The 22,048-nt window shown below is 37.7% G+C and overlaps 1 protein-coding gene across 2 annotated transcripts in view; it reads right to left on the bottom strand.

Moving 5' to 3' along the window:
- Positions 1-22,048, bottom strand: part of TBC1D23 (TBC1 domain family member 23) — a 50,388-nt gene that overhangs the window by 25,858 nt on the left and 2,482 nt on the right. For both annotated transcript variants that reach the window (XM_046658103.1, XM_046658104.1), the window contains exons 2-5: positions 8,643-8,754; positions 7,500-7,605; positions 6,336-6,540; positions 1,855-1,978 (exon numbers count right to left, since the gene is read on the bottom strand). In XM_046658103.1, the coding sequence (XP_046514059.1) occupies positions 1,855-1,978; positions 6,336-6,540; positions 7,500-7,605; positions 8,643-8,754 (547 nt within the window). The remainder of the gene's footprint in view (positions 1-1,854; positions 1,979-6,335; positions 6,541-7,499; positions 7,606-8,642; positions 8,755-22,048) is intronic.

Below are 22,048 nucleotides of genomic sequence, written 5' to 3'. Positions count from 1 at the left end.
GCCAGAGTGACCTCTATTAAGCATTAGAATGCTTAAAAGAAATAATTTCTTACTTCAACACAAGTTAGTAGATTTAATGGTAACATATGCATCTCAGAGAAACTACCATTTTATAGGTACTTAATTATTTTAACTCAGAGTGACAAGACAATAGCCAAGAGGGAACTAAAGAGCAGGCTGCAACAATCTGAGATTTAATATGCCAGAGTTGAAACTAGTTAGAATTCTTTAATTACCGTTTTCTGACTGTTTACTCATTCCCTGACCCTCTGAGATAGGTACTATTACTATCTCCATTTTACAGATGAAGGAATGGAAGCTCAGAGGCTGTGTCTTAGATCAGTTAGAAAGTGACACACATGGGATTCTTTCTGAAGAAAAGTTAGGTAAGATATGATCAAAGAACACATTTAATTTTTGAATATATATATTCCTCTAGCACCCAATCATTATTTTAGAAAGATCTTCAAGTTAACCTAGAAGAGCAGTTCTCCAAGTGTGGTCTGAGGAGCCCTGGAAGTGCCCAAGAGTATTTACAGGGGAGTCCGTGACGTGAAAACTATTTTCATAATACTTAGATTTCATATGCCTTTTTCAGACTCACTCTCTCACAAATGAACAACAGAATTTTCCAAAGGCTACATGAAATGAATTGTGGTATCATCATAGATTGAATAAAGCAGCATATATGACAATCTACCTTTCTGTGATTTAGCCAAGTATTAAGATTTGTAAAAATATAAAACAATGCCACTATTCTCACTAGTTTTCTTTTGGAACATATAGTTATTTTTCATTTAAAAAATAGGCTATTTCATTATTCACAAGAGCCAAGACATGGAAGCAACCTAAGTGCCCATCGACTGATGACTGGATAAAGAAGATACGGTTGTGTATACATATAAAATGGAATACTACCCAAAAAATGACAGCCAAAAATATATGACAAAACTGTCTCATTCAGGAGAACATGGATGGACCTTGAGGGTATTATGTTAAGTGAAATAAGCCAGATAAAGAAAGACAAACTCTGTATGACTCCACTCATATGTGGAAGATAAACAAACACATGGACAAAGAGAACAGATCAGTGGTTACTAGGTAGAGAGGGGGGAGGCGGTGAGCACAAAGGGTGAAGGGGCACACCTATAAGATGACTGACAAATAATAATGTATAACTGAAATTTCACAATGTTGTAAACTATTATGAACTCAAAAAAAATAGGCTATTTATGTTAACATGTAATGGACTTACCATTACTTCTAAATGAATTAATAAATGAATATTTTAAATTTCTTGGTTTTAATTTCTAACCCACATAATCCATATAAACCATGGAGCCTCAATAAATGTTGTATAAGAGATCTTGAGACCAAAAGATTTGAGAACCACTCACCTAGAATACAACTTCCCATTGAAAATACAAATACAGAATGACAGAGCACTGAGATGTACTTTACATTCTTTTATATTGATCATTTGATAATCTTGTCATTTTCCTTACGATTGGATATCAATTCTTATACACACCATCAACAACTTAATCACGCAGAGTTTTAAAGTGAACTGATACATGTTATATACATGTAATACATCTTACATAGATGTAAATATGTCACACGTATTTACATATATGTGTCAAACAACAAAAGGCTTAACTTCATATTAAATAATCTGAACTAACATAAGAGCAGAAAATATTTTTAAAGTGGCAATAATTTTACTCCTCTGGTTTAAGAAGTAATGGTCTATAATTTAGTACTTTTCTTTCTCTTCCTTGGGGGAAAAAAACCCTAACTACAGTTTTATAGAAAGCTATTTTTCATTAAGTGTTCCTACTTTCACTTTATTACCCAGTTGAGTGCATAGGAGTCTGGAGTAATTTTCTTCGTATCAAGAAATGAACAAAGCTCAGGCTCATGGTACTGGATGAGTAATCGGAAAAGATGAAATGGTCTCCCCTTCAGGGAACAATCCCTAAAAGATAAAAGAAGCAGGATTTCTTGCATTAATAGGTGAGAAATGATCGTATCAGTAACCAATCCTCCTGCAACACCCACCTCCTCTCCCACCCCCACAACACCTGAACACCACAGCATCACAGCAAGCCCGTCTGACACAACCCGGGAGCTCTTGACTGCTAATATCTAATACACCTGACCTGTCAGAAAGTTGGTAGAAAAACTCTGAGATTCTCTCCAGGTGAACTCAGGATGCACTCAAGCGAAAGGACGTTAGGGACCACTGACAATGGAAGGTCCACTTAGGTTATTTCAATAAGTTTTTGATCCCAAAAGAAGATGTGAGAGTCCTGAAGAAGTCCAGCCCCCTTCTTTCCTGCCAAGAAGAAACTCCTAGGAAGGGTTCAAGTTAGCTCCGCAGTCAATGTACTCAGTCAGGAATGTCTTTCAGCAAAGGCACAAGGCGGAAATGGCCACACATGAACATTTCAAAAGAGTGGATCCAGAGCCTTAGAAGCTGTTGAAGTGGCCTGGGGACCAGGTGCTTAGAGTGAATTCCAGGAGGTGCCACACACTCCCCTTACTGCATAACTGGACTACTACTTGCCTTGTTCCCTTGTGTTTAATGAATCAGTAAAAACAAACAGCTCAAAGCACAGGACATCATAATAAAGGCAGTATTTATTGAGGAAATACCATGTCCCAGAAAGTGCAGCAGACACTTTACAAAGTTATCTCATTTTATCTTCACAAGCAATCCTATCAAATAGATACTACTATCATCCCCATCTTACAGATGAGAAAACCGAGGTTTAGCTGTGGTCAAATAACTCACCCACAGTCACATAGCTAAGATGTGATGGAGCTAAGACTTGTATACAGAAACCAGGCATTAAACCATTTGCTGTTGCTAGTGCTGTCGAGTCGTTCTGACTCCTAGCACCCCTGCGGACAGCAGAGGGAGCCCTGCCCAGTCTTTTTGTGCCATCTTCTCCCCTTCCGGCGCTGTAACAATGCTCCATTTCTATTCCTAGAGGTTTCATGGCCAATTTTTTCAGAAGTAGGTGGCCAGGTCCTGCTTCTTAGTCTTTCTTAGTCTAGAAGCTCTGCTGAAACCTGTCCACCATGGGTACCCCTGCAGGGATTTGAAATCCCAGTGGCACAGCTTTCAGCATCACAGCAACATGCAGCCACCACAGTATGACCACCGACAGATGGGTGGTGTGCTTCCCTGACGGAAACAAATGGGGGCCATGGCAGTAAGAGTGCTGGATCTTAACCACGAGACCACCAGGGCTGGCTATTCCATACTACCTTTCTATATATGTAATTTGGTATTTCAACAAGTGATGTCTTGGTAGGGCACAGTCTCTAAAAAAGCGAACTGTAAAGAAACTGAAATAGGTAAAAGGCTTCATGTAAAAAAGTTAATGAAATGAATGCCACAGTTTTTACATAAAAGCAGAGATAATGTTTTGAAATGCTATTGAGGTGGGAAAGATGAAAAGTAATTTCTACGAAACCAATATCTGAGGTCAATGCCAGGATGTGGTATGACTGTCTGTCTCTCGGTTTTTGATACTGCAGATGACAGAAAGTTTTGTAGAGAAGGCCCTAGATTGGTAAGCAATAGACTGCCAAGACAAAACATGGAAACAGGCAGTGAGCAGAGCAGAAACATAAATTAGAGGAAGAACTGTCTAGTTTGTGGTCTCATCTTGAGGAAAAGGGAGACACTTCAGGGAGTCTGCCATTGCAACAACATCCATTCATTTAACAGCTGTGTATGGCAAAGCTACTCTCCATGCAAGGCACTGTGCTTGACAGAATTCTACCCATGTTCTACATCAGCCTGTAATAAGAAGATATATTATAATAAAGTTCTTCTAGCAGCATTTTGTGGGGCTGTGTTCTATCCAGGGCCATTAATGCTGACCCGGCTGGAACACTGTGTTACATGTGGAATTCATGGAAACAGTAACCGGAGGAACCTGACGAGACAGGGTGTTGTATAGCTCAATGTAAAACCCCCCACCTCTACTACTATTACCACCAACATTCTCTAGAGAGAAAGCTGGAACATCATGTCCCTTGCTATTACTAGCTCTGTTACAACGAGACATGATAAAATATAAGCTAAAATATAAGCAGTTGACAGACTTAGTATAACAGAATGACTCCCAAATATGAATTCCAATCTCAGCTCTACCACAACCTTAGCCCTGTCTCCCAGCATCTCTGGGTCTATTTTCCTTCCATGAAGCACCAACGGCTTCAGGGTAACACAGAGGTTCTCCACTTTAGTGTATATCAGAATCACCTGGAGAGTTTTTTAAAAATATCTATGCCTAGGATCTACCTAGTCTAGTTATATTTGAAATTTCAAGGACCAGTATGTTTTAAAAATTCTTTGGCTAAACAGATATTTCCCCAAAGATGAGACACAAATTGCCACTAAGTACATGAAAAGTTGCTCAACATCACTAGCTGTCAGGGAAATGCAAATCAAAACCATGAGATACCACTTTATACTCATTAATCTGGCTATAATAGAAAAAATGATGATGAGGATGCAGAACTGGGATCTTCATTCACTGCTAATAGGAACGTAAAATGGTGCAGTTGTTGTGGAAAAGTCTGGCAACTCCTCAAAAACCTAAATGTAGGGTTACCATATGACCCAGCAATTCCACTCCTAGGTACATTCTCAAGAGAAATGAAATATATGTCTACACTAAATCTTGTACACAATTGTTCATAGCAGCATTATTCATAACAGTCAAAAAGTGAAAACAATCCAAATGTCCACCAACTGGTGAATGAGTAAATAAAATGTGGTATATGCATATTATGAAATGTTACTCAGCAATAAAAAGAAATGAAATGATATACGCTACAATATGGACAAATCTTTAAAACATTACACTAAGTGAAATAAGGCAGTCACAAAAGACCACATATTTTACTATTCTATTAATATGAAATGTCCAGAGTAGGCAAATCCATAGAGACAGAAAGATTAGTGGTTGCCTAGGGCTGACAGCCTTGGGGAAAATGGAGAGCTGACTACTAATGGGTATGGGGTTTCTTTTTGGGGTGATGAAAATGTACTAAAAGTGACTGTGTTTATGGTTGCACAACTCTGACTATACTAAAACCACTGAAGTGTACATACTAAATGGATGAATTTTATGATACATGAATGATATCTTATGCTATTAAAGAAAAAGAAAAAGTTCTCCAATTGATTCTAACAAGGAACCAGGGTGGAGAACCATATTAGCTAAAGCACAGACATCCATCCAAGCTTAGGTTCCAATCCTGACTCAGCCACACACCAGAAGTGGAATCCTGGAGAAGTTATCTAATCTCTCTCTTCCTTTGCCTCAGTTTCTGTAGTTGTAAATCAGAGTTACCTACCTTATAATGGTCACTGTTTAAATGAGAAAATACACAAAGCACCTACACCTAGTTATAGCATGTCATCACAAAGAAAGTGGTAAAAATGGTAGTCACTGAACTGCCAAGCTCCAGAAGAGGGGGTCTCTCTACCTTGGCTGCACACTGCAATCAATGGAGCAGCTCTAAACAAACCCCAATGCCCGGGTGCCCTCCTCAGAGGTTTGATCTACTTTGTTAGGGATGCAAACAAGAGCTCCCCCAATGACTCCAGTGTGCATCCTAGGTTCACCGTGTACCCAAACCACTGGTCCAGATTATGTCCAAAGTTCCTTCTGGCCCTAAAATCCTGACTACCAGATCCAGAGCACCAGGAACTACAAGGATTCATTTTGGCTTCACGAGTGCCGCCTCTACTACTCCCCCCACTACCACCACAACCACCTGCACATCTGTCTAGTCTCAACCTAAGTGTCACTTGCCCAGGGAAGCTGTCCCTGACCTCCAGGGCAAGTCAGGTCACCCCCATTATGTATTCCCATGGCACTCATTTCACATTCCTAACACTCAGCCCATTTCTAATGACTTGTTCAATGCCTGTATTTCTAGTGCTACATTCCAAGCTGTAACCTCAGCACCTCACTTAAGGTAGCACTCCAAAAATTTTACTTTTCACTTAAACACTATAATGTTATTTTTCTTTTATAGGTAAAGAAATTAAAATAGCAAACCATGTAAAAAGTATGAAGAGTTATGCTGCATATCTAAACTCTAGAAGCACAAATTCTTAACTAAAGAATCTTTTAAAAACCGTTTATAATCACAAAAATAACATCAAATAACAATGACTCAAACAACCTTAAAAATTATTTGAACCTTTTACTTTACCACCAAATTAAATCTAACAACTTAAGTTCAAAGCCAACTAGACTTTTATTCATTTTTAAAACTATAATAACCACATTATATTTTACCTGGGAATGTACTTGTTCATGATAGCATAAAAGCAGTTGTATAAATCGCTGCGTGGCAGCTGGAGATGCACCAACGGTCTGAGTAGATGGATCCAGCTAAGGGACGTGCTATATTTAATGTTGCGTGATTTACAATAAAAGGTAATTACAGATTCAATATCCAAAAGTAATTCTGCTGCCTTCTCTTCTGGCACTGAAAGGTGATCTAGAAAATAAGCGTCAAAACAAAGTTACCAAGGGCCTGTTAGAGGCTTAGTTATTGGACATAACACTTGTTTACAAACATACAATACTATCTTAGTGCATTTAGAGCATGTCAAGGGCACAAGGAAACTACATGAAAGCACATTTTTCGAACATTTCTTCAGTGTTTACTAACTTGACAATGCTTGACTTACACACATGCTAGCCCTAAGAATGGACAATCTGGAGCAGAGGGGCAAGAGAGGGAGGCAGAACCTTTATGCCTGGCAAGCAAAACAGTGTTTTCTAAACAACAGATTATCATCTACTCCACATGGCAGCTGCCACTACAGCTTCCTCAAAGGGAGGGAAAGTCACCCCTCTCCACCACCACATTCCCTTTCCTCTGCCCACACCAGCAGTAAGGTTTCTGTTGTGATTAGTGCACAAAAGCCTCTCTAGTCAACTTCCCTAAAATATGACAGAAAGAGAAACAAAAAGACACCAATGGACCACAGACGAATTTAAAAGAGAAATATGAACTAAATTAATTTAATCTTGAGAAAGATCTCATAAAGTGATTGGAAACCCATTCACCTATGATTTACAATAGTTTTTCTATAGCAGATCATGATCTATGATTTACAGATAAATTTTTGGAACACAGCCCTCTTTGAGGTCTGTATACAATCGTACAGATCTTTAATTATACAAAAAGCAATTTTAAAACTGCAACAAAACTAAAGGTACTTGAAAATTGAACACATAATGCAAAGGAAACACTAAAAATTGGGCTTTCTTAAAATATTAGACGTTATTTCATAAGAATTTCAAAAGAAAAGTTCTAAAACTATTTACTAGCCTTTTACAAATTCAACATATGCAAAGTTACGACAAGATAATTCTACTAAAGAGTGACTCCTTCACCAAAAATTATTTCCAAAATTTTCCACTGCTTGAAAAAACAGTTATTAAACTTACCAATAAACTCTAGACAGTCTTTGTGAATAGTGTTCTGTTCTGGGAGGTCTAAAATACCATCCCATGATGCCAAACTATCACCTTTTCCTGCAACATTTAGAGCAATCTGGAAGAAAGATAAAAAAAGCAACTAGCTTCATATGTTATTTCTCATTCTTGGAAAATACGCTGTAATAATGGAAAGGCCTGAATTTAGGAATAAAAATGCATACGTCAAATATTACAAATCAATGTATCTACACTCCACCAAATGCTGACCCCTTAGACATATCACAATGAACCAACATAATTATTTTAAATCCTCCTCCATTAAATTTTACTACTCCATGTCAATCCAATGAATAGCATGAATTACATAAAATATTTACATAATTACATATGTAAATTTATTTCAAGCAAACATCAGTAATGCTATAGACTGCATGTCTGTGGCCCCCTCAAAATTCATACGTGAAACCTAATCTCCAAAGTGATGGTATTAGGAGGTGGGGCCTTTGGGAGGCGATTGGGTTATGAAGGTGGAGCTCTCATAAGTGGGATTACTGCCCTTATAAAAGAGACCCCAGAGAGCTCTCTCAGCTCTTCTGCCACTGAGGACACATTAAGGAACTACTACCCTTAAGTTTAATGGTATTATGGTTATCTTAAGAGTCTTCATAACTTGGACTTTCACGTGCAAGTATTTTAGCGTGCTACCAAGGATTTATTTTAAAATAATCCAGTGGGTGGGATGGGGAGGAAAGGACAGGGATACTAAAAAAACAAGATCTGGTAATTCCAACACCCAGAGACTTATTCCTCCTCACCTTTTTTTTTTTTTTAACATAGCTGAGATCGCTCCATGTTTGCAATTATATATCCTATTTTACTCATTGGTTGCATTTTCCCACTGCATTAAACAATCTTCATAAGCATCATTTCTAATAGCTACAAGAGAAAATATTACCTCTCAAACCTAAACTATTAAATATATCAAACACTACAAAAACACACATTTTTGTAAGTTGTTCTGTTTGGTAAATTTTCTAGATGTGCCATGCTCATAATATAATAAAGTCTTCTGCAACTAAGACAACCGAAAATAAAAATTCTGAAATATTATTCTTAAGTGATAACATTTTATTTGTTTTAGTTTTCAGTTACCTTCCAAACTTTGGCCCTCAGATCAGCAGGCAGTGGTCTCCCTTGAATTATATTTCTCAAAGTTTCAAGATCACAACCTCCTGCTTCCAGAGCTTCTTCAAGATCTTTTTCCCTAAAAAACAAGTCCTATCTATTAAGGTAATTTTTACTACTTGTTTTTTCTTATTCGAGATTCATTTATAATCATGACCTGTGAAAGGTTGTGCCTAAGAAAAAAAATGTGCTCAGCAGCCAAAATGTAAAGTCAAGGCATACGCAGCACTCTCCTTTCCTGAAAGGGAACCTCAGGTTTCATATGCCCAATTTACTCTTATTTTTCATTTAGTTCTAGCAAGCTCAGCTAACATGTTTTCTCAGATTAAACAAATTTAAAAAGAGAAGACAGGGCAAGCAGGCTGACAGCACTGAGAAGTAACAGTAATTCATATTCAGTAGTATTCCTGGCAGTAGCAACGACTAACACTTTACATAGCACTGACTGTGCCAGGCTCTGTTTCAAACATTTTACCTAGGTTTTTTTAATTCTCATAACCCTACGAAGTAGGTTACATCATTGGCCCCAGTGTACAGATGCAAAAATTGAGGCAAAAAGGGGTTACATAGCTTATGGTCATGTGTCAGGTACGCAGTAGGGCCAGGATTCAAATTCTAACAGTCTGCTTCCAGAATTCAGGCTGTTAACATTATGCTACACAGAGACAAGAAGGAGAAACAGAAAACACAGCCCAGAATTCAAAGCACTGCAGTACGGGAACACTTAGTACTTAACCATACAGACATCATGCCTAGAGCAGCGCCTGGCTTACACTAAGTATTCAGTAAATGTGAGAGGAGCCAAAAATGCTCTAATGGTATCACTGTACTATATATTAAAGCAAAATAATGTCACATCATCAAGTAAATTATCAAGTAAATCAGCAAGCAGTTATGTTCAGTCTACTACGTTTAAGGAGAAAAGTATGAAACAAATTTTATTTTCATCTGTATAGGTTAAAATAATTTTTTTAAAAAACTTTCACAGAGGTATGAATTGTTTTGTAGGAAATAACTACATAAAATTAATTCCCGGGCCGGCCCAGTGGCACAGCAGTTAAGTTTGCACGTTCCACCTCGGTGGCCCAGTGTTCCCCGGTGTGGATCCCAGGTGCGGACATGACAACACTGGGCAAAAGCCATGCTGTGGTAGACATCCCACGTATAAAGTAGAGGAAGATGGGCACAGGTGTTAGCTCAGGGCCAATCTTCCTCAGCAAAAAGAGGAGGATTGGCAGATGTTAGCTCAGGGCTAATCTTCCTCAAAACATAAAAAATAAAAAAATAAAAATAACTAATTCCCTCAGAATTCTCAAAAGCTCAGGTTTTGTCTTTGTTTATAATTGTAGTATACAATACATACGAAATCTCTACAAATAAAAAGCTATAACTTAGCCAGACAGTTTCTAAAATTCTTTGAAGCAGCCTGAAAGGCAGAGAATCCCACTAGGATCAGGAAACCAGGAGTTTGTCACAATTTTGTGGTTTTGAGGAAAATAAATTACTCCCATTCTACTTTCTCTCAGGAAGATAATGTAAATCTTTCCTACTGTTGGGATCCCAAGAATATTAGTTTAAATGTATAAATTTCCTAAAGTGTTGCCCTCTTAAGGGAAAGGAATTAAATGAAAATGTAATCACTTGGGATCATATCCAAAAGAAAAGCAGCAATCAAATTTGAAGGATTTCTTTAAAAATAGAACTACCATATGACCCAGCCATCCCACTACTAGGTATCTATCCAAAGAGCTTGAAGTCAGCAATTCCAAAAGTCCCATGCACCCCAATGTTCATTGCAGCCTTATTTACAATTGCCAAGACGTGGAAGCAACCTAAGTGCCCATCAACTGATGACCAGATAAAGAAGATGTGGTACATATATACAATGGAATACTACTCAGCCATAAAAAAGGACAAAGTCGTCCCATTTGCAACAACATGGATGGAGCTTGAGGGAATTATGTTAAGTGAAATAAGCCAGCTAGAGAAGGACAATCTCTGTATGACTCCCCTCATATGAGGAATTTAAAAATGTAGACAAAGAGAACAGATTAGTGGCTACCAGGGGAAAGGTGGGGTGGGAGGTGGACACAAAGGGTGAAGGTGTGCACCTACAACACGACTGACAAACAATAATGTACAAGAGAAATTTCACAAGATTGTAACCTATCATTAACTCAATAAAAATTAATAAAAAAAAAGAATAGTAAATTTGAAGGATTTCTTAACAAAGCTACTACAAATTTATATGAACAAGAAAATAACTAGCAACCACACAAGAAACATTCTGTTCTTTTGCTACATGGTCACCAAAGTGTTGGACAAGAAAGTGAGGGAAAGAGACTCCCGGTGAGAAACACTTCAGGCCCATAGTTGATAAAGACTGGGGTTTATCTAGTCTATTCTGGCCAAAATGTACAAGATAGCCTGGTAGAATTTGAAGGATTGCTTGTAACTATGAAACAAAACTTAATGGAATCTTTGATGAATACATACCATAATTTTTAATGATTAAATGTGTAAATGAACAGAAAACACCATTTAATGAGATGAAATAAACTGAAAACCCCATTTAATGAGAAGAAATTCTTTCACCAAATAAATGAAGAACTAGAATTTTTCAGCGTAAAAATCCTTGGTTTCCTTTTGAAGTAACTTTCCCAAATCCCTTACTATTCCAGAAAACAAAGTTAGTATTTTGGAGCAAAATGCCCAATCCTCAACGTACTTTTTAAATCTTAATAATGCACAAGCACCTCTGTTGACACAGCTGCTACTGAATTCTCTGATCCTGCCCCCAGGGAACCACACTCTTGGTCTCCAGCAGTACAACCATGAGCAAGAAGCCAGAAAATGCTCCATCTTAAGCAGCAAAAGGCATTTCTCACAAACTAAATTATTAACGATAACGTTATCTTCTGAACAAAGTGTTCAAAGATTCAGTTATCAGCCCTTTGACATTACAAATGTGCTTGTAAAAGTCGTAAAAGAGCTGAAAATAGTGAAGTTAAATAATTTATAAAAGGATCAAGTTCCTATCGAGAGACAGGAACTCTATGGCATTTAGCTCTCAAACAGAATTTTCCTTCCCCTAAACCAAGCTTCTTTCTACTTTTGAACAAGCAATACCTAACATTCAAAGGTAAAACACATGTCTGGTGGGCTATAATCACGTTGTGGTTTCCTAAGCCTTCTTTGATTATGGCGGCTTCTTACTGACCTCGCAAGCTGGCTGGTAGAAATGTACTGGACATTTAGAGAGATCTTAAAATAGGAAAGTACAAGCCAGGCCAGTGGCATAGAGGTTACGCTCACACACTCCGCTTTGGTGGCTGGGGTTCACGGGTTCAGATTCCGGGCGTGGACCTACACACTGCTCCTCAAGCCATGCTGTTGCAGCATCCCACATACAAAACAGAGGAAGGCTGGCACAGATGTTAGCTCAGTGACAATCTGCCTCAAGCAAAAAGAGGAAGAGTGGCAACAGGTGACCAATCTTCCTCAACAATAAATAAATAAAATACTTGTATTTTTTTAAAAAATAGGAAAGTACGGGCCTTGTCCACTTAACCTAGTAAGTATGAAAAATAAGTAACTGTCTCCTTTGTTCAGAAGGTTCAAGGACAGAGCAAATCCAAAGTGCTGGAGTTGGAAAGAAGCAGAAACACATCACTTCCTGACTCTGTGACATTGAAACTATAATATATGTTAGTATAATACATATATAGGTTACTGTTGATGATCTATCAATGATGTATTTTCAAAACCTGAATAAAATATAATAGAATTTCCCCTCAGCAGCTGTTTTGTGGGAAAATCATCTAACCTAAACATTGTAATCCAAGTTGCTTTAGAATTACAGCAAGGCAAAAAAGTGACTAAATTTATATGAAATTAGGTTAATGTTTATATCCAAGCTAGCAATTGAATCAGATTTTTCTTCTTCAACCAATGGTGAGTAACTCCTAGCATATGGAGCATTTGCACAACGCAAGTTAAGGGGGGTGGGGAGGGACATGAATTTTCAAGTACTACCAAAGTAAACATGCATTTCTCAATGCTTCAAGGGTTAATAAATTCAATTTGAAGTTTTGTTGAAGTTTTGTAATTATTTTCTGAATAAGTCATACATTGAATCACATTTAAAATTATATTTTTTAATAAAAGCAACTAGATTATATATGTTATATTCCGAAAACTTAAAAAGTTACAGAAAATCTGTCATTAGGAAAAAATAACTATATATTACACTTCTTTCTAAATTCTGTTTTTCCCCAACCATGTTGTAAAAACTTTTCTCTATAATTTCAAAATTTATGAAAACTTTAGTTGTACTCCAAATAAGAGATGAAAATAAGACCTAGTTCATCTCCTGAATATTTTTACATATTTCTTTCTGCACTTAAACCCCTTATCTATTATCAGCCATTCTTCATTCCTCCCCACCCTGCTCCCAGCCACTGATGTACTTTCTGTCTCTACAGATTTACCTATTCTGGACATTTTACATATGGAATCACCAGACTTCTAAACAGTTGCCATGGCAGCTCAATAGCAAAAGTACCAATAATTAAGTATATAAAGGCTTAGTGGCAACAAGCTATAGAGAAAATAGTCTAAAATTTCAAATCAGAAAGCATGACATCAGACTCTACACACTTAGCAGCTCTGTGACCTAGGATACAAACACAGTTTCTTCACCTATAAATGGGGCGAGTACCAGATACTGCCTAAACAAAAGAGGTGGAGAGTATTCCCACAGCGTATGAATTATCTTCTGTTCCACCAGAATACCCCTCCCACTCCTCTTTCCATTCTATCTTAGCACCTACAGCTCGTCTGAATCTGTCCTTTCCAACTTTCTCTTTCAGGCCAGTCTCCGCACAAGACTCCATGAGCACTGAAGCCTCCACTCTTTTCCAAAAGAGAAGAGTGTCGGACAGTGAGCTGCTGTTCACATGAACCATTCTAGGACACGTGACACAAACGCTGAGAGACAAATGAGACAATAGCAAAATATGGAAAACTAAATTAGAGGACAAGGGGAAAGCAAGTTTAGGAATACTAAGTCACTCTTCACTTAGTCAAGAATAAATCTTTAAGGGCCAGCCCTGAGGCCGAGTGGAAGCTCTTGCGCTCTGCTTCCAGGGCCTGTGGTTTCGCCGGTTCCGATCCCAGGAGCAGACATGGCACCACTCATCAGGCCATGTTGAGGTGGCGTCCCACACAGCACAAACAGAGGCATTCACAGCTAGAATATACAACTATGTATTGGGAGGCTTTGGGGAGAAGGAGGAAAAATAAAAGAAGATTGGCAACAGATGTTAGCTCAGGTGCCAATCTTTAAAAAAAAAAAGAAAGAAATGTTTAAAGAAAAATAAGGACTTGATTTTTCTTAATAGATTGCATTCACAATAAAATAATGAAACAGCCCTAGAATTAAGCAATTAGCAATCACTCCCAGCCACTTATCAGCCAACCTGTGTGATCTCCCACAGTCTATTCAACTTCAGAATAGCACTCTGTCACCTAAGCATATCGAGGTAAATTTCCAAAACACTTCAGATAGGATGTTTCCTGGATTAGAAGAAAATTTTTTTAACTCGAAGCCTCTCAATCTATCAAGGAAGCTAAGTCAACTTCACTGGTTTTCAAAATTCTTAAAACAGAATCCTTTCCTGTAATTATTTTTTTTAAAGTAAGATTATAGTAGTTCAAAAACACCAGTTAGGACCCGGAACATATGTAATCATCTAAACTTAAATGCAGAGTACAAAGAAACTACAGGGAAAACCCAATTACCAAATTTTTTCAAATTAATTTTGTGTCTTAAAGTGGTCAGGGTCTAAGACATATTGTTGTTTGATTAAAATGAAAAAACAAAAGCTGCATCACTGGGGAAATCAATAAACGCCCAAAGGCTGCTATGTAAACATTTTAAACACATTATTTCTACTGCAGAGGATACTGTTCAAAGCTCCGAGTCAGCTAGCGGTATTAAACAGAGCCAAGAGATAAAATGGACTCAGGTACTGCACGTGACTAGTCCCTTTCAGAAAGTCCTCTCTCCTTCCTTTTACAGTTCAACTCCCTGACACGTAGTCTCCCCTCATCTCCGCTTGCTCTCTCCTCATCCAGCCTAAGCCTCCATCACTGCACCAAACTGCTCCAAGAAGCCATCAGTCATCTTTCTCAGCCCTTGTCATCTTTACAGACTCGGCAGTGTCAGACTCTCTTTAGAACACTCTCCTTCAGTTTCCAATAACTCTCCTGTACTTCTCTCTACCCACGCTATGAATTCTTTCCTTCTCTGACAAAAGTATTCCTTTATTCAAATCTTTAATAAATATATATCAAACACCCACTACAAGCTAGCCAGCCACTGGGCAAGGCACCGGAGATGCAGCTGTGAGCAAAAAAGTGCACCCTCTCGGGTAGCTTATTTTCTATGTGGCTATCCCAAGATAGTCCAAATCCTATTATATAAAACCCACTGAACAGAGGTGGGAGCAGCTCTTCCTAAGGTGTAGTCCATTCAGATTTGTTTAGAATGTAAACCACCACAAGCACAGATTAAACCAAGACAGGCCAGCTTGCCCATACATACATTATACCCAGGCACAAGACTCTGATCAATTATTTTAAAACTTGAAAGTGACCAGCTAACTAGTTGTAAGCAACAGCAAATTGTGTAACAGTGAGTAACAGTGGCAAGTTGCACATGTTGAGTTGTAGTTTCATGACTTACTTTGTGCCACTTCATTTCTGGTTATTTCTTAATACCCAGGTCATGAGATATCAGCAGCAAAGCTTTGTTGGAACTTATTTTGTTACTATTGTTAGCATGCTGGTTACAAATTACTACCACACCAAAACTCCTTAATTAATTCCTGAACATTTTGTGTGACATTTGGTAGAAATGGAAATAGGACCACTTTTTACATATTCACTTGTACAGTGGATATGGATGGAGTTCAATGACCATATGTACTGTGCAACTTACTTTTAAATATCAATCTCAAACCATAAATACTTTCTAACAAATAGTACGACAGCACATTCAGAAATGACCATGACATTTTACAGTCCGTGAAAGCACAATTTGATAATTGTGAAACTTTGAAGTTATCTGGATTTTCGTCAGTATCAGATACACTTGTTACAGTATTTTAACAAGTCGTATATTTGAATGCCAAGGGGAAAAAGACACCCAAATGACTAGCTTAAAAACATTAGTGAGGGGCCGGCCCCATCACCGAGTGGTTAAGTTCACCGGCTCCGCTTTGGTGGCCCAGGGTTTTGCCAGTTCCGATCCTGGGTGCGGACATGGCACTGCTCATCAAGCCATGCTGAGGCAGCGTCCCACATGCCACAACTAGAAGGACCCACAACTAAAAATACACAACTATGTACCGGGGGCTTTGGGGAGAAAAAGAAAAAAACAAAATCTTAAAAAAAAAATTAGTGAAACTTTGTATCAGGATCAGAGCCACAAAAGCAGCTTTGGGAGAGTCCCTTATCAAATAAAGTAATCCTCTCCAGAATCTATGTTTAACCAGGATCTTGTGCCAAATAAAGAAGGTGTAAAATCTAGTCCTCTTGGCTTAAGAAGCCAAACACGATAGCTACAGTATTTCAGCACTGTGCAATAGGCAAGGGAGACAGAGATCACAGAATGTTGCTCTGTAAAGTACTAAAATTAACCACAAATGGAACAGATGCTTTAAATCTTCACAGATTTATTTTTGATCCATAATCCATGTAGATCAAATTCCACCACTCGTACCAACGGTGCCCCTTCCTCTGCTAAGAAACACTCAGGCATTTTTGCCTAAGCAAAAAAAACAAATGAGCAAAACAAAAAGCTTCTCATAACTGCACCGTATGTGCCATGTTGCAATGCATTTGCTGTAATACTCTGCTTACAAAATGGAAGAATGTCTTTTCCACTAACGAGAAGTTAACTTTAGAAAGTGTTCCAAATTCTTTCCTCTTCCATGCTTCCTCAAAATAAAAAGTCCCTCACACACTGTTCTTTTCCATACATATGAGGTGACTTTCCAGCACTTCTAATGTACCAAAAAATGCACTGGTTTTTTGTTTTTGTCTTTTTTCACCAAAGCAGTAGTTTACTTGGAAACTGAAAATAGAGTGTATCCTTTGCATAAGAGAAAGAATGGGATGAAAATAGCACAAATCAACACAAAACAGTGGATTACCTGTTTCTACCACAAATTTCCACTTTATCCAAAGTGTAATGAGAAAAGAAATACCAACATTCCTTTTCTTGAAACCATCACTTTAGAAAATAAAGGAGCAACTATTGCAAATGAGGTGACAACACTTTGCAACATCTGGGCAATTCTTTCCAAGGGTACTTTACCAATGGAGATCACATTTTGGCAAAGAAATACATAATGGATTTATTTTTTAAACCTGGATTCCAACTGTCAATAATATATCTGATAAAATAGGCTTTCATTTATTTTCATGTAAGTGGTTAAATCTAAATAAAATCTACAAAACAAAGCTCAAAAATTTCTGATTCAATTACACACCTACAAGACATGAATACATTCTTCTATGCATCACTTTTTTTTTAAATGTTTTTACAATGACTTTTTTTTTTTTTATAGATTTTATTTTTTCCTTTTTCTCCCCAAAGCCCCCCGGTACATAGTTGCATATTCTTCGTTGTGGATCCTTCTAGTTGTGGCATGTGGGATGCTGCCTCAGCGTGGTTTGATGAGCAGTGCCATGTCCGCTCCCAGGATTCGAACCAACAAAACACTGGGCCGCCTGCAGCGGAGCTATGCATCACTTTTATACTTCTAAACAAAGGCTAGAAACTCTGTCAAGGGGAAAATAACCACAAGGGGTGATTTTAAAAGCATTCCTTAAGTTCGAGCGCTCTGCTTCGGCCCAGGGTTTTGCCGGTTCCGATTCCGGGCATGGACATGGCACTGCTCATCAGGTCATGCTGAAGTGGCATCCCACATGGCACAGCTAGAAGGATCCACAACTAAAAATATACAATTATGTAGCAGGGGACTTTGGGGAGAAAAAGGAAAAGTAAAATACTTTTTTTTTTTTTTTGAGGAAGATTAGCCCTGTACCACCAGGCCGGCCCCTGAAAAGTATAATCTTTAAAAGCACGTTTCTTATTTCTCCATCATCACTGACTAAAAACAAACAAAAATTACTGAGATGATGAAGTTATCAAAACTGTGTAACTGCTTATACGTTCTAATATTACTGTTTTGTTCTCACAAATTGTAAATATGTAAATAAAAATAAACTATAATTCTATTTTTATATGATATACATACACAATTACTTATATATTTACATATATTTATTATATAAATATATGTAAATATATAACATATATTAGATACATATATTCTAGATGATGTATGTAACCATAATATCTTAAGATCAAAAAGCCATTGTATCTAACTGATTTTTGGCAAGGGATATGAGAACACACTATGAAAACCAAAGGAGTGTAAAGCTATAGGATACAATGCTCTGCATCACGTCCCACCACGTCAGTTACGAACTGCAACAGAGACAATGTGGGTACAGTTTATGCGTATTCTTATAGCCTTAAAGGTAGCACAGATAAACAGACACACATGTTCAACAATGCACATCTCTGAATACTTTGTCTTTCAGAACACAGAGTTGATTGGGTATGGGACTAGTACATTTTTAACTGGGCTTTCTCTAGGTGTCTGTCAAAGTCTACGTGGAAATATAACATACATGCGATCACCTTGAGGAAGAGCACAGGGCTTAACGAGATGTCAGTTTAAGTTCCACATTTTCCACAAAGTAGGTTTGCATGTGGCCACCTTAAGCCTGTCCTCTCATCTCTAACAAGGCAACAACAATACATAACTTCCTTCTTCCACAGAACTGTTGTAAGAGCCAAGAGAAATGTACATATATATACATTATATAAAGGATAAAGCTCTACGCAAATATATAGTATTTTCCTTTTATTTATTTTTCTTTTTATTTATTTCTTTTTTTGAGGAAGATTAGCCCTGAGCTAACATCTGCCGCCAATCCTCCTCTTTTTGCTGAGGAAGACTGGCCCTGAGCTAACATCCGTGCTCATCTTCCTCTATATATAGGACGCCTACCACAGCATGGCTTGCCAAGCGGTGCCATGTCCACACCCGGGATCCGAACCGGCGAACCCTGGGCCACTAAAGTCGAACATGCATACTTAACCGCTGAGCCACCAGGCCAGCCCCTATAGTATTTTCTTATATCTTCCTGCTGAAATTACTAAAATACCACCATAGCAATTAGCGTTTTTTTTTTTTTTAAAGATTTTATTTTTTTTTCTTTTTCTCCCCAAAGCCCCCTGGTACATAGTTGTATATTCTTTGTTGTGGGTCCTTCTAGTTGTGGCATGTGGGACGCTGCCTCAGCGTGGTTTCATGAGCAGTGCCATGTCCGCACCCAGGATTCGAACCAACGAAACACTGGGCCGCCTGCAGCAGAGCGCGCGAACTTAACCACTCGGCCACGGGGCCAGCCCCCATAGCAATTAGTTTTATGTGACAGCTGCTTCAAAGAAAAGCACACACTGCAGTGTCCTCACTATGAAATGCTACGTCCACTTAAGGATAGGAAAAAACTCCTTTAACCTGCAAGAAAAAGGAAGACGACTTGAAACAAATTATTTAATTAGTCACCATTTTCTCAGCTCAGGTCAAAAGGTTAGACAGACCCTTAAAAACAAATACACATTAAATTTCAGGAAATAGGTTTTCTTTTAATTGGCTCTTAACTTACAACTCTTGCTTTTCCACAAGAAACAGTTTGCTCTCATGAGCCCAACATAAGGGACGGATTTGTTTTCCATTTGTAATTCTCAATATCTAAAAAGTCACTTCAATCACTGCCCCTTTTCAAGCTGTATAATCCTGTTCTACTCTGATAGAGCATACAATTTCCAAAAACACCAGTATTTAGATATCTTCAGAAGGTATCTTTACATATTATTCCTAGGTCTAAAATGATGAAAAAATTGAAACGTCCAAGCAAGGCAGAATGATGCACAGTTCTGGTTTTAAATCTGTCTCAATTTTTTTCTGAAACACTACATAGCAGCTTGATTATAACCAGTATTTAGTTAATGCCTGCTAAATAAATTATGAACACTTTGCTAAACTCTCTTTTGCTTTTTTGATACATGAGGGAGGGTACCGTCTTTGGTTTAGACCAAGCTGAATGCACATTTCAGCATAAGCAGCAGAAATAACTTGCCAAGTATATCCTACCAGCTCTGTTAGGAAGACGCGTGTAACCTGGCTGTGCACTGCACACTCTAACTGGGCGCTCCAGAACTACCTCAGCTGCCTCCCCGTCCTGAGATAAGGACCGCACCTGTACTCTCTGTGGCGAGGACAAGTAAACGGAAATAAGTTCACTGAACACATTGCTTTAGCATGCAAAAACCAATTACTAACTCTTACATATGGATATTAAAACATCCACAGAAACAAAATCCTAGAAGTGAATTATTGTTTAGGAATGACCTCTAAAAACAGGAAAATCTGAATTATAATAAAAACATTAATGGAAATAGTATAAACAAAGGCAGTCCTCTTAATTTCTAATCTTTGTCGGCCCTCTATTTCTAGTTTATAAAATCAGTAGTTATCACTTAAAAACCCCTAATTCATGACAGTAAGATTCATTTTCTCTTCATTTTTTTGTAAGGTAGTATCTAGTCTTCCCAGAACCACAAGCTGTCAATATTCCTCTTAAACAATAGCTTCCATTCTCTTTCACATTAAATGTATTTATTTATTGATTATATCATGTCTGAAACTGCAATCATCTACTCCTTAAGTGACATCTTAAATCTCTCCTCTTATTTCAATGCTTATGAAATGGGAAACACTGAAAGTACTATTTACAAAGTGCACAAAACTTTGAAAAAAGACCCTATTATTCTCAAAACAATTCCTATTCACATTTCAAATTAACAACGATAGACATTTCTTTATGGAACTGATACTTCTACAATTTTAAGAAAAGCTAGCAATAATTTAAGAAGAATTTAGCAATAAATTAAAATCCTAACTTTCGAGAGAATATTGTACAAAAATTTTAAACTAAACAACTCAGAATATCAACAATTGTGTACAATTAACGTTTAAACCAAAAAAACTTTTTTAGTCATGACTTTAGATCTTTAGGAATTATTTGGGGGAAAAAGCTTCAGAAAATCAGAATTTATGTTCAAATCCAAAGCTAGTTTCTTCAATATCAAGAAGAGTAATTACCAATATTTGAACTGTAAGAGATGTAATGTCAACAAATAATTTACATTTGTTTGATTTTAAAAATCTATATTTTTCAATAAAATTTAAATCATTTCAAACTAACTGCAGACATTTTTACAAGGACTTCCCCACACCCTCCGAGCTTATGTGGCTGCAGTTTCAGAAAGTCTGAGGGCTGAGGCAGTTTCTGATAACCTTAGCTTTCGATAAAAAGTGAGAATTATACCAGCAGATAATTACACAACTTACAAAAACACTGTAATCAAAAAATTGTATGAAATGACAGCTTGACCTATTATTGCACACGAGTGTACAAAAGTCTGTACTCATCCATGCATACGTTCAGACAATAGCCATTCACTGAGCCCGTGCTGCCAGTCACCGCCCTTGAGAAGTTCCCTATCTAAAGACCTAAATCACGTAACTAAATAAATTATAATAGAATGAGTTAGGAGATACAATATAACATATAATACATAATACAGAGAGATAAATTCCTCTGACTCACTCATTCTGAGATAGGCATCATCTAGAATCTTGCGAACTACAGTGTGGTCCAGGAACCAGCAGAAGTACCACCACCCAGGAGCTGGTCAGTCAGAAACACAGAATCTCAGGTCCCAAGCAAATCTAGTGAATCAGAATCTGCATTTTAACAGGATCTCCAGGTAATCCCAATGCACGCTTAAATTTTGCGAAGCACTGGTCTAGAACATAACTGAAAATCAGTAAATAAGTAAAAGTGACATCTTGTACTTTGAAGATCTTCAGGCCCCATTCTGAGCCTTTTCACAAACGTATACACAATTTTAACAAGTTCAGCTACCTATTTTCTCAGATTAGGAACAAACCGGGGGATACCACTGACAAGAAAGAAAGAAAATAGGAAAAACTAATAAAAAGCCATCTCAAAAAGGGATGGCTGCCTGGGGCCACTTAACATAGCAACAATCTACGCTATCTGCCCAGACGGGCCCTAGAGGTCTCACTGTCTTACAAAAGCATAACAGCAACTGATGTTCTTAAATGTGCCGCCTCTATCTAGACCACAAATTCCTTGAG

Source organism: Equus quagga, chromosome 4 (assembly GCF_021613505.1).
Source record: "Equus quagga isolate Etosha38 chromosome 4, UCLA_HA_Equagga_1.0, whole genome shotgun sequence".
Classification (NCBI taxonomy): domain Eukaryota; kingdom Metazoa; phylum Chordata; class Mammalia; order Perissodactyla; family Equidae; genus Equus; species Equus quagga.
This window is presented reverse-complemented; position numbering and strand designations above follow the sequence as displayed.